General features: G+C 41.0%; 1 protein-coding gene across 1 annotated transcript in view; it reads left to right on the plus strand.

Moving 5' to 3' along the window:
* Positions 1 to 14,013, plus strand: part of LOC129239477 (homeotic protein ocelliless) — a 78,096-nt gene that overhangs the window by 39,239 nt on the left and 24,844 nt on the right. The window contains exon 3 of the mRNA XM_054874984.1: positions 11,948 to 12,102. Coding sequence (XP_054730959.1) covers positions 11,948 to 12,102 — 155 coding nt within the window. The remainder of the gene's footprint in view (positions 1 to 11,947; positions 12,103 to 14,013) is intronic.

The following is a 14,013-nucleotide window of genomic DNA, read 5'->3' on the forward strand; positions in this document are numbered from 1 at the left end:
AAAATTTCTCTCTTTTATCACCAAGAAGCCTCGCGTATTTCGAGCGGTGATGCAAAAGAGTTAAGAATCACTTATATACAATAATAACAAAATATATTTTTGTTGTTGTTGTTGCTCAAGTGCCAATTAAAGGCATTCGTTTTCTACCTGGTAGTCGACATAACAGAGAATTTGCGTCGAGTAGAGAGATCAATTCTGGAAAATTCGTTTAAAAATTGTTTTGCTGATTTATTTATCAGTTGGCATAGCAGTATTATTTCGAAAGCGGCACACTTTGCGTGCTCAGTACATTTTAATGGCAATGAAAATTGTCCCTTTTTTTTCTTTTTCACCTCTTCTATCCCTATTAAATCTGGTACTTTTTTGACAGAATATACTTAGTCCATACATACAAATGTATACAGAAAAGCGCACTCTCCTAGTGCAAGAGAGTTAACTCTGAAATTTTGAAATAAAAAAGCTTAACCCTTCCACTCTGCCTGTGATGTTAAGACACTTTGCTTGCCAGAAAGGAATGCCTAAAAATATATTGAATATTTAATTATAGTATTTATTTTACTTATATTTTTTTATTTTATTTATAATGATTTTTTTTTAAATATTGATCTAAAATATTTGTGCTCTAATATAATTCCAATTATTTGACTACTCCTCTTTTGCAATAAGAAACTGCCAAAAAAAAAAAAATAGAAAAAAAAACAAAAATGCTAGCAAAGTTAAAAATTAAGTGGCTACCGACTGCTGTAAATATTGTTTCCTCAGGTTTGAGCCTAGATGTTACACCATAGAGCCCATCTTTGAAGTAACTGCAGAGGGAGATCTAGATTAGATTAGATTTGTGGAGGGTTGGACAAGTGCAAGCACTCAGTCAGGTAGACCATTGCACTACACGCGGATAGATTACAGTGGAAGAAATAGCGAGACAGGATGGTATGGAAATATAGACTGGTATGGATAGTAAGGCGGTGAAATTGTCCTAGTCTAGAATGTGTGAACGCAGAATTAGGTTCTTCATCAACTTAAAACGGCCTTCCATTAGTTTTATGGTTTTGCAGTTTAGTGTCTGGCACTGCGTAATGGAAACACCTGGGAAGCGTATGGGAATTTCCTCTAATGACTTCTGTTGCAGCTGCAGAAATGAGAATCAAGTGGAATGTGTTGAACACTTTCTCTGCCACAGTCCAGCTTTTGCTAAAAAAAATACTGCCTAAGTCTTACTTCTTAGCAGACCTAAACTTAGGCTTTAGGCAGCAGTGTCAAAAATGCTTATCAGACTTCCGACGACAGTCGGTTCTACGTAACCGGAACGAGCCGGATTTATATCCGATCAAGGACTGTCACTTCAGCAGCATTCTCCGTATATGTACAGGGAATGTTTATGCTGCTACAACAACAACAACAGCAACAACAACAACAGCAACTTGCTCATCAGACTTGGAATCTGCAATCACACAGAAATTTTGTATCGTTTATCAGAGACACCAACTAATTACACCACATCGGCAATTAGAGGGTTAGACTTATTCGCAAAAAAGTGGTCTTACATTACGTCTCGATGCGTTTGTGTGCGCCTTTACATTTTACGGGAGAGCGGTAATCAACGTAACCTAACCTGTCCTAACCTTGGTCGCTTCACTTCTTTGTTGCGGCACCCATTTGCGGCATCGCCTAACAATTGTGGCGACTCTGAATAATTTCTACTATACTGAGACATTAACTCGTAGGCGCGCAGTTACATAATTTCTGCAGAAACTGTCCGGATGAAGAAGTTACATCTTCTGTCCGCTCTATCCACTTTAGGTAGATAATTATTCGATTATTCGATGAGTTGGAAGTTCTCAGCGCTGTGGAAATCAGTGATTTTCTAAACTTTTTTTGAAAAATTCACTTTGGTTTTAGGCAGATCTGAATAAGTTCCCCATATGTCACTGCAATAGGCGCTATGGACCTGATTGTGTTCCATAGTGGAACCGATTTATCGTGCCGAAGATAGGAATACCTTTAGGTTAGATTAACTCACTTGAAAGTCCGTTATGATACCACTGTGTAACACGGGAACCTCAGTGTTTATTCATCACGAATCCATTTTGACGCTCTTATGAAATGTAGAATAGGTTCTTGCCCAACACCGGAGCGTTCCGTAAGATAGTTAAAAGAGGTTTTTCCCAGCAACATCGCGCTACTTCTACTCCTAGCTGAGGCTTGACAATTACAGAGGTAGTGCTCTACTGTTTATTCCTCTTCCTTGGCTCTACAATTTCTGCAGTAATCATGAGAAAATAATCACCTAACCTAGAAGAGCGCCTACCTAACAGCCAACCAGACACCAGTCTATAAGCTGCGACCTTCGAGATTTTCTCGCTTGAGAGGTTCTCCTGATCTTTTCTTATCTGAAAATTAGCTTAGTTGTAACACAAGTAGATATTTCCTACTCTCCATGAACCCAGGGGAAGATGGAGAATATAATTATTTTTTACTTAATTTGCAAGCTGCCATAGAAATTCCAATATTGCTTCTATTTTGAAGCAGTGGAAGATTAGTAACTTTTCTAGCTAGCTCATGGGCCTTGCCATCCTTCAATGTCGCTATATCCCGGAGACGGTGCTAATATCATTTAAAGCTGCCGGATGTTCCTGAGCAATCGTTGATTTTAGTACATATAATATAAGTGCCTCCATTGATTTGATGCCCGCCTGGCTCCTGAGCAACCTTTGATCTTAGTATAAGTGCCTCCATTGATTTGATGCTCGCCTGGCTCCTGAGCAACCTTTGATCTTAGTATAACTGCCTCCATTGATTTGATGCTCGCCTGGCTCCTGAGCAACCTTTGATCTTAGTATAACTGCCTCCATTGATTTGATGCCCGCCTGGCTATACGAGAAGATATTTATCGTAGTTTTTGTTACGGCGTGCGTGCTAAAGTCAACAGTTGCCTCCTTTATGGCTAAGTCGTCTGACTCGTAAATGCCAGGAGTACCTTTACTAGCGTCGAAACAGAAGTATTGCGTAATTTGTACTTTCTTGCGATAACGAAATCCGTAATTCGAAACCTACTTCAGTTGCTTTCAATGCAAAAATATGCAGCTATACTTGAAAAAATGTACAAGTAAAAATCTTCTCAAAATATTAGCGGCCCTACTCAATTGAGTAACGTGGTGATCACCCCGCAGACTCCCTCCCTTCTATACTCAAAGTAAAATGCATATCATGCACAAGATGAAATAATTTAGATATCTCACGACAACTCCGGCACGTCAAGCAGCAATCAACGATCAGGTGCACTAACCCGTAAAATTATATACAAATTGGCTCCGGCTCAACTCACAACTCACAACACACACACACACCGAAACACCGCTACAATTAACCGTTTTGAAAAAATTCTGTGGAAAGAAAGACACATTAACACAAATATTGGAACAGCACTGAGATTTGACATCACCACATTCCAGACACCAAAACAATCACAAACCAAAATACACCACAAAAGACAACAAATATGAAAAAATAATAATAAGAACAAACCTCACCTTACAAACCCAAATTTTATTGAGTTTCATTGAAGTGAAAAAACAAAAAACAAAAAAAACTTGAAAATCATGCTTGCATTGTAATGCAATTCTGAGGAAGAGAGAGGTCGAAATCGTAAGATAAAAAAATTAAAATAATAATACCCAATATGACGCGTCGCAGCGCTGAGAAGTGAAAACGCTGTATAGAATAGATATGACACATGCCGGCGCACGGAAGAAGCGGTTCAATAATTGTATGCATGCATGTGTGTATGTGTGTGTGTAGGTGTATCCACAGAAAAAGCTAGCCAGAACAGAGCCACGCATGCAGACACTCAGTCGGCTAGTCGGCCAGTCAGCAAGTCAGTTAGGCTGGCATCCATATTTATCGAACAAGTCAAGTGTAGTGAAACTGATTCGCAATGAAATTGAGATGCGTACGAGTCCACGCTCGCTCGCTCGTTCAGTGCTTCGATGAATGAGTTGCACGCTTGTTTGCATAGATGGATTGGCTGGTTGGTTGGTTGGCTAATTGTTGCTGCTGCTGCTGCTGCTGGCGGGTGTGCAAGTGGTGAGCAAGCCATGATAAATGAGCCAGAGCCATAGTCAAAAACGCAGCCGCAGCCACAACCAAAGGCACAGCCACAACCAAAGGCACAGCCACAGCCACAACCAAAGCCAAAGCCACAACCAAAGACACAGCCATAATCAAAGCCACAGCCACAACCTCAACCAAAGCCAGGGCCAGGGAGAGTGTCAGTGCCAAAGCCAGGGCCAGCGCCAGGATAATATGGCATTCAAGCCTCTAATTCTGCCGCTGTGTCGTCATCGTCAATGCAAAAACTGAGTGAATTTTGTGCTACTGATATGCCACTGATAACTCAATTTAAATACAAAATGACAAGGTGATTTCAACTGGAAACCACACCAGCATCTGGCAAAGGGTGCAGACGCCAATACGAGCGAGTAAGTGGGTAAACTTCTTCGGTGCAAAACTCTTTTGAAAATTGTGCCCCACAACTGTAAATGTGTTGGGTGTATTTTGTCGTCACATTCTGCAAATCATTGTGGCAATTACAAATAAACAAACTAGAAACAAAAACAAAATACGCTCGTAACAAAAATGTTTTCAATATTTTACTCACGCCATTCACCGGCATCGGCATCATTATCAATAATATTGTCAAAATGAATAATGAGCAGCAATCTGAGACAGGCAACCAAGCCTCCATTCGATATCTGACGTGCAGCGAGTTGAATGTGCATGTGTGTGTGTATGTATGTGCATGCATTTGTTTGGATGTATGTATGATAGTGGGGCAGAGAAATGCACAACTGAAGACTATTGATGATAAATGAAAAACTTTTTGAGCGCTAACAGATAATGCCCAACAAATTGACGGAGCAAAGCGAAGGAAATTGAAAAAAAAAGAAACGAAAAAGAAAAAGTTGGTTAGAAATGCATCGGAATCAATGAGTGCTTGTGAGGCAATAATAAGTAGACTAACTGCGTTTTGCATATAAAAAGTGAAGTCCAAAATAAACAAGACTGAGCTCAAATAGAAACGACAGGAGCTTTGTTCTTAAAACTTCGAGTTCATTTAATCAAAAAAAGTCCCCTCTGGCGTCGTTACACTGTTTTGCGCGATCTAAAAGCTTTTCGAAAGACTGTTTCAGGTCGGTTGACCGGAATGGCTTTCATGATATCGGCACAAGCCTTTTGGATCGCCTCTACGGACGCAAAAAGTTCGAATGTTGTAAAGAAAGTTCCCGTCTTTTCTCGCCTCTTTAATGAGGTCTTTCGAATGCTGAATTCTAAGCAATTTTTGGTCCTCAGTTAACTTGTGCGGAATAAAACGTGCACAGACCTTTCGTAAGCCCAAATGATCAGTTAAAATGCGATAAATCGACGTTTTGGAGATATTCAACTCCAACTCCTTGAATTTCATCGATGATTTTGGTTCATTTTTGATAAATTTACGAACAATTTCGATGGAGTTTCCGGTGATTACTGATTTTGGGCGGCCCGTGTGATCATTGTCTTTTATGTCCTCACAACCATCTCTGAAACGTGTATTTCCACGCAGCCCTGCCCGTTTCGAATAACTGATCCAAATCGGTGATATTCTGCGTACTGAATGCCTTTTTCACGTCGTTCCAAAGGGGTTTTGTTGCATTTAGGTCAGCACTCGAAGATGTCCAATCCAGAACACTGATCAACTTGTCTTCGAAAAACTTGTTTGCCACACGAGAAGTGTGCTTCGGCTCATTGTATTGCAGAAATTTCCAAATCACCGGTGAATTCCCTTCCCTTTAAGATAATATTACATTTTGTAACACCTCCACGTACTTGACCGCATCCATATTACCTTCAATACGATGAATTGGCCCGACGGCGTGCCACGAAAAGCGGCCCCAATCCAGTATTGAGCCTCCCGCGTGCTTTATGATTGATAAGACGAACTTGTGGTCGAATGCCGCACGTACTTTCTACCATCTGGATTAACTCTATTTATTTTCGTTTCATCACTGAATTAAATACAACGCCACTGACTTTTGAGTCCAGGATATGTGCGCTCGAGCAAACTCAATTCGGCGTTGTCGTTGCGATGCTGTTACCAGTAGTTTCTGCCGTGCCAGCTGACCTGTTCCTGCCAATAGAAGCGCAAGTGTTCCTCCTTTCGTTGCTGACTTTGCCAGGTGAAGAAAAATGTCTCGATAGGTGTTAGCATCACTCTTCCTGGGTTGCTGTTTGGACAATCTAACGATCATCTTGGTAAACTTGTTGGTGCTCTTTCGCGCTTTGGTTTTTTCTGCTATTTTATACTCAAAAAAATTGTTCAAAGAATTAAAAACCATCGTTTTTGAAACGTTTAATTGTGATGAAGTTTTGCAATTGCTTTTTGAAGAGGTTAGATGCAATATTTCCCTTCCCGAAGAAATCTGAGTAGATCTTATGGTGCCAAGGAGCCAAGGTGCCAAGGTGGTCGCTTCTTAACACCTCAGTGCCAAAGCCTCAAGCCTGATTCGAGCGAAAGCGGGGCAGACACACAGAAAGTGGTCCGTCGTCTCATCGTCCTCTGAGCAGAGTGCACTGTCATGTGCTCTGTCCATAGAAAGTGGCACGTCATCAGTCAAATCAGCTGCCTAAAGACCCCTCTGCTTAATGAGCGGAGGATCTGCGACAGTCGGTCGGACATGACAGGTAACATCAGTTTTATTCAGCTGCAGCCTCTCTGAGCCTGCCAAGCAGCTCGCTTGTGGGTTGTAGTTACCCGTTTGCTAATCGTGCTTTTGATGTATGCATTAGAAAAAAGTCACTCTGTAACCCGCTCGCAGTCAAACAAACAGTTTATCGCATATTATGCGCCGTGCCACTTTAATCAAAATTGTATACGTTTCTTTTTTCGCGAAAAATACGGGCTTCCTGATTTCCTTGTCAAGCCATTCGCATGCGTCGGCCATTTTTCGTCGAGCAGCTGCAGTCAAAACTGCAATTGAATTAATAGATTCAGTGTTTAACAATTGGAGTTAATAAAGGTGATCTTGCGGCATATGTGAATACTAGTACATACACACACATATACACATAGGCATCAGATAGACGTCACATGTACTTGGATGTAAAAGCAATGACTTTCCCATTAAGTGCATTAAAGCATAGGATCCTCCATTACGCAATTCAAAAGATCGCACCCTCCCGCGAGCAGCAATATTTTCTACTTTTGCTTTTTTTTTTAATTTGTGCAAAGGAGACACTGCATGGCGCAATCACAAAAAAAAAAATTATAAAAAAACAAAATAAAAATAAGAATACACTACAACCAACTGGAAGGCAAGCAGGGAAAAAGGGTGTGTGCTCGCTAACAAAAAAGTGAAAAAATAAAAAGCCAACAAAAAATGTCCAATAGCCAGTATGTAATGCGTATTTTCCCCTAAAATAAGCACAGCAACAACAGCAGCAACAGCAAAGGACACAAAAGGACACGCACACAAGCACGCTACTGATACATATGCATGTGCGTATTCACATCCTTACCATTCGGCGAACAATAGCCGAACGGCTTAGGACTGGCATTCGCTGTGCCTGCACAACGCAGATTGTACGTAGCATAACATAGCACAGCCAAACATAGCTGCCTGTACATAAGTATATGCGAGTATGCACTTCCTATTTACGTGTTTTTTCGATACACATAACTGTGTATGTATATGCCAGCCATATAATGTAACATATAATATAAACATTAGCTATTAGCTGCCGAGCCCAGCCAACTAACCAGTCAGGCAACCATTTATGTAGCTCGCCTCGGCTTTGTTCGTGTGCATCGCCACCCGATCGATTTAGCAGACTTGCGTGTTGGCGAGCAACCCAATAGAGAATATTGCAAGCGTACATAGTAGATATGTGCATACTCGTACATACATACATATACGAGCACTTTTCATCTTCAAGCCATGCTAATAAGGGTTGGAAATATTATTGCCTTTAGGTTGTCGGGGGATGAGAATCAAGAAGGCATCTTTCAAATGCCTGTATATATTTCTATATGTATGTATATATGTAAGTAGTTCGTGCAGAGTATGTATTAAGTATTATTACATGTATGTATGTAGGTGTGTGTGTGTGCATATAAAATATTTATAATAAAAAATTGATGCATAGCCACGTGCATGGCTATGTGCGGTATAGGCACATTCTGAAAATTTAGTTGTGGACCATTTTTTTCATATTTTCATAGTCTAATTCAGCATTCAAAAAGTTAGCTAAGACTGCCAATTCCAAACGAACTTAAATGTATCATCATTACGTAGAGTTATGGCGAATCTACACAAGGTGACTTCGGTGTAGCAGCTGAAACTTCGAAGCCTCTTAATCAGAATGAAAAAACATTTAGTACGCTGTTGTGGATAAGATAGAATTTTAGAATAAGGGGTTAGGGGTAGTCAGAGGCCCGAAAAATGATGAGATGATTTTCTGTAATTTTTTTTTGCAGTCAATTGCTTTATTTTACAAAAATAAAACACAGCATTGATACAACATGTTTCGACTTGACTTTAGCAAATTAAAAAAAAAAAACAAATTCTCCAGAAGTCCCTTGCGTTGATCATCACAAGTCCTTGGAGATCCAACTAAAATCAATCCGACAAGAGAAATTAGTTTTATTAATAGATAATCTTGTGCCTGATCGAAGCGTGTTTTTGATTTTAATTAAAAATATGGCGGCCTCATTAAATATTTTTCAGATTTTCGAGAAAAAACCCGACAATTAATTGTAAAAAAAAAAAAATTTTGGAAAAAAAATCCTTCGATCAGGCACGAGTTTTTTATGTTTTTCAAAAGCTGCATAAACTTTATTGAAACCTACCAAGCGGTTATGACTGCCGTGAGTCTCCAGACATCCAGGCGTTCCATTGTTTCATTGTTTCATAAAAAAAAAAAAAAATAATTGGCGCGTACACTTCTGTTAGGTGTTTGGCCAAGCTCCTCCTCCTATTTGTGGTGTGCGTCTTGATGTTGTTCCAAAAATGGAGGGACCTACAGTTTCAAGCCGACTCCGAACGGCAGATATTTTTATGAGGAGCTTTTTCATGGCAGAAATACACTCGGAGGTTTGCCATTGCCTGCCGAGGGGCGATCGCTATTAGAAAAATGTTTTTATTAATTTTGCTTTCACCGAGATTCGAACCAACGACCTCTCTGTGAATTCCGAATGGTAATCACGCACCAAGCCATTCGGCTACGGCGGCCGCCTCCATTGTTTCATGTTTATGAATAATGAGATTTGTTTGCGGTTGTAGGTGAATCCACACACCATTCATACAATTTCTTTGTCGATGGGTCCACAATGAGTAGGGGCGGGTGTCTTTTGTCCGCAATTTGATCTTCAACAGTCTTTAAGACTCCCTAATTACTGTAGTATATTTCAAACTGAAATCTTCTTCTTCTTCCCTCTCAAGTGGGCAAAGTTACTTATCGTTATTCACTTGGGAGTGCTCAGGACGATTTTTCTGCACTTGGTTCAAGCAGCTCACAACTTCCGAGATTAGCCCAAGTATTCTCTGGGTAGCTTCCGAACAACCGTTCGGGAATGACCCAACGTGATAAGGCGAAGCATCCTGGTTGTGCCCTAGGTTTGGGACCCGCCACTTAAGAATACTCCCCAATGAAAAGATGTATAAAGCCTCGGATGAGAACTACCTTGACTGATGATGACCCCTGCAAACTAAATTAGGATAACGATTTAAGTCATGCACCTGGAATATCCGGTCCCTTAATGGGGAAAGTGCCTCTGTCCGGCTGGTTGATGTCCTCGTGAGAGTAAAGGCTGACATCACTGCCATTCAAGAAATGCGATGGACTGGGCAAGACAAGAAAAACATAGGGCCTTGCAACGTCTACTACAGCTGCCATGTAAAAGAGCGCAAATTCGGTGTCGGATTTGTTGTGGGCGAAAGAGACTTCGTCGCCAAGTACTGTCGTTCACTCCGGTGGACAAGCGTACCGCAATAATCCGCATCAAAGCCCGTTTTTTTAACATCTCACTAATTTGCGCCCACGCCCCGACGGAAGAGAAGGACGATGCGACCAAATATTCCTTCTATGAGCGGTTGGAACGTTCCTATGAGTGCTGCCCCCGCCACGACATAAAAATCGTGCTTGGCGACTTCAACGCCAGGGTGAGCAAGGAGGGAATTTTTGGTGCCACAGTCGGAAAATTCAACCGTTAAAGTGATCACCAATTCAAAAAACATAGTTTTGTGAAAAACGCATTTAAAGTTTTGCTCTCGAATGCTTCGGAGCGCCCGAGCGCCCTCTGTTAATAGGACTATGAATAAGTTCGTGCGGTTTTTTTTCGAAATTTGAAACTTTATTGACGTAAAATGGTTACAAATTTAATATTCAAAGTATTGTCCATCGCTTACTACTACTTTTTCCCATCTTTCTGGCAATTCACGGATTCCCTTTGTGAAAAATTCGGTCGGTTTTGCCGCAATCCACGAATCGATCCATTTTTTGACTTCATCGTAATTACGGAAGTGCTGGTCAGCCAGGCCATGTTGCATCGATCGGAAGAGATAGTAATCGGATGGCGCAAGGTCTGGACTATACGGCGGGTGGGGTAGGACATCCCATTTGAGCGTTTCTAAGTATGTTTTGACCACTTGTGCAACATGTGGCCGAGCATTGTCATGTTGCAAAATAACTTTGTCGTGTCTATCGGCGTATTGCGGCCGTTTTTCTCGCAGTGCTCGGCTCAAACGCATCAATTGTCGTCGGTAGACATCCCCCGTAATCGTTTCATTCGGTTTCAGTAGCTCATAATACACAACACCCAGCTGGTCCCACCAGATACACAGCATAACCTTCAGGCCATGAATATTCTGCGCCGACGTCGATGTTGAAGCATGGCCAGGGTATCCATACGTTGCCCGACGTTTTGGATTGTCGTAATGGACCCACTTTTCATCGCCAGTCACAATTCGATGCAAAAAACCCTTTCTTTTGTGCCGTTGAAGCAGTTGTTCGCATGCCATAAAACGGCGTTCAACGCCTCTTGGCTTCAATTCATACGGCACCCAATGGCCTACCTTTCGGATCATTCCCATGGCTTTTAAACGTTTGGAAATGGTTGATTGATCAACTCCCAAAGTTTTTGCAACCTCTTCTTGCGTTTGAGCCGGATCTTGATCGAGCAATTCCTCCAATTCGGTATCCATGAACTTTGGCGGCGCACCCTCGCGTTCTTCGTCTTCCAAGCCAAAATCACCACTTTTAAAGCGTGCAAACCACTTCTGGCACGTTCGCTCAGCTAGAGCATGCTCACCATAAACTTCCACCAAGATACGATGACTTTCGGCTGCTTTTTTCTTCATATTAAAAAATTCCCCGCAAAAACACATTATTTGGCACGAAATTCGACATTTTCAAGTGTGGTAAAAATATTGTTGTTTACGCTTCAAATAAAAAACTTATACTGACGTTTGTGCCTTACGACAGTAGCTCTCCAATGAATGTTTGGAAATGTGGATCGATGGAATAATAATCAAGTTACGCCATCTGTTGTAAAACCGCACGAACTTATTCATAGTCCTATTAATTGTTGAATAACTCGAAAAGTATTTGTCGGATTCACTTCAAAATTTCACACAATATTTTTAAGTTATTATACTTTAAGAAAATGCAAAAAAAAAAAACAATCCAATTTTTTTTAAATTCTGACTACTCCTAACCCCTTCAATGATGTTTCTCTATTTTATTACAAATAAATTAAAATAATAATTTTCAATAAAAGGTACGCCTGGTACCTTTGAAAGCCTAAATTATCAATTAATAAAATATTGCATGGCATTCCTTGTCACATTCATCGCATCGCTCTAGGCAACTACTTTTCAAATATTAGAACAGCATTACTAATTTCACTCGCCCACAGGTGTGAATACAAGAAAGCAAAGACGTGAGCGCACCACATTTACGCGCGCCCAGTTGGATGTACTCGAATCGCTGTTTGGCAAGACCCGCTACCCGGACATTTTTATGCGCGAGGAGGTCGCATTGAAAATCAATCTACCAGAATCCAGAGTGCAGGTAAGCAAATAAAAAAAAAACGCACACCTACACATACACAAACGCCCTGTAATGGGACACATAAGCTTAAGTGCGCACTAAGTTTAACTTAAGCGCCAGGTACTTAACTGCAATGCATGAATACCAATAAAATCAAATATGTACGTACGTCTGTATGTGAGTGTGCGTAAGCAAATATTACTACTGTTTGTACAAGTGAATGCAAAGTCAAAGATTTGAAGCATAAAAACATATGCGGCATTTACATGTTTGCTTTTAGCGGGTGTCTGCGCGCTGGTATGCGCCAAAGAGCAAGCGATGCCGTCAAGCATTTAATGTCATAATCTAACAACTTTGTAAGCACGAAGTATTGCGTGAATGCATGTGTGTGTGTGTGCATATGTATGCATGGATTCACGCATATGCGGTAATTATTCATTTGTAACGCATTTTGCCTTCTGCGGGCCCGAAGCAAATAATTTCCGACAATTACGTTAATGTCAAAAATCCGGGTAAATCCATTGGGTAAACAAGGCAAACTAACGCACATCGCTTCTTCTTCACGCATCTTCCTGCAAATGTATACTAGCAGTTATGTGATATGTACACACATATGCATGTATGCATGTATGTGTGTGTAGCACGCATAGCTGACGTTTCGTGTGTTTGCATACGCTGGTGGCCGGTGGCTGCTGGCTGCTGAACAGCACAGGGAAAAACGTTAAAAATAATATCACTGATTTTTGCGATTTAACTCAACTCTTCAACAACCCCCCTTTAGCCGCTCAAGCGCTTATTGCTGGAGCTGCTAAACATCGCTGCATATCCTGCTATGCAAATACTGTCGCGGCAATCGCTTGCCCATCACGAGCGTTTCATGCATTCGTCGCTTGTTTGGCGGCTAAATGCGATTTGTGTCACTGTTGTGAAATTCGGTAGCCGAAAGCTACAAATCGACTGACAGCAACGGAGAATCGGTGCTTGGATCGCTGACAAAGCGTTTGTTTTTTGGATGGATTTTCTCTCTCTCTGTTGGTAGTTCGGCTGAGTTTGTGCGTTGACAGTTTTTCCTGCCTACTTTCATGTGATAATCAACCCTCTCCCATGCCCATGCATTTTTATTCGTGGCATGCGGCATTGATGCTGCGGCAGGGTGGTTTATTTAGTTGCTGCTTCACTTTTCAAATTTGGGCTGGTTTGTTTAGTTGTTTACACAGGCACGTTGACAAATTTCCACTGACACGAATATAAACAGTGAACGATGCGGAAAATTTGTTGATGCAGTGATTCTGGCAAACGATACACTGAGCGGAAACTATGAAAATGCCTGTAGAAATTTTTTTAGCGCTGCTATAGGGTGGGCCATGTAAAATTTGCTGTTTGAATCGGCTATAAAAAAAACTAATCAATATTTTTTCAAACTTTTTTTTTATTTTGAAGACTGAACATTGTCATTTATGAATGAAAAATAATATCGTTCAAATTACTGCCACGACTGGCTTTACAGTAGGCCATTCGACCAACCCAATGTTTAGGCACATTTTCGATTGTTTGGGCTCCAATTTCATGAATGGCAACTTCTATTTCGTGTTTTAAAGCATCAATCGTCTCTGGATGGTTCGCATAGCATTTGTCCTTAACGGCTCCCCTACAAAAAATAGTCCAACGAGCTTAAATCCGAGGCGGCCAATTTATATCGGAATTTCGGCTGATTATTCGGTTTTCAAAAACGGTAGCCAAAAGTTCGAGCGTAACTTTGGCAGTGTGACAAGTTGTACCGTCCTGTTGAAACCAAATGTCGTCCATGGACAATTCTTCAATTTTTGGAAACAAAAACTCGTTGAGCATGTCACGGTAACGCTCGCCATTTACTGTAGCCGCGGAAGAAGAAGAAGACTCACCACTTTGGAAATAGGTTTTCAATATTTCCCA

This window comes from Anastrepha obliqua, chromosome 2 (assembly GCF_027943255.1).
Source record: "Anastrepha obliqua isolate idAnaObli1 chromosome 2, idAnaObli1_1.0, whole genome shotgun sequence".
Lineage (NCBI taxonomy): Eukaryota > Metazoa > Arthropoda > Insecta > Diptera > Tephritidae > Anastrepha > Anastrepha obliqua.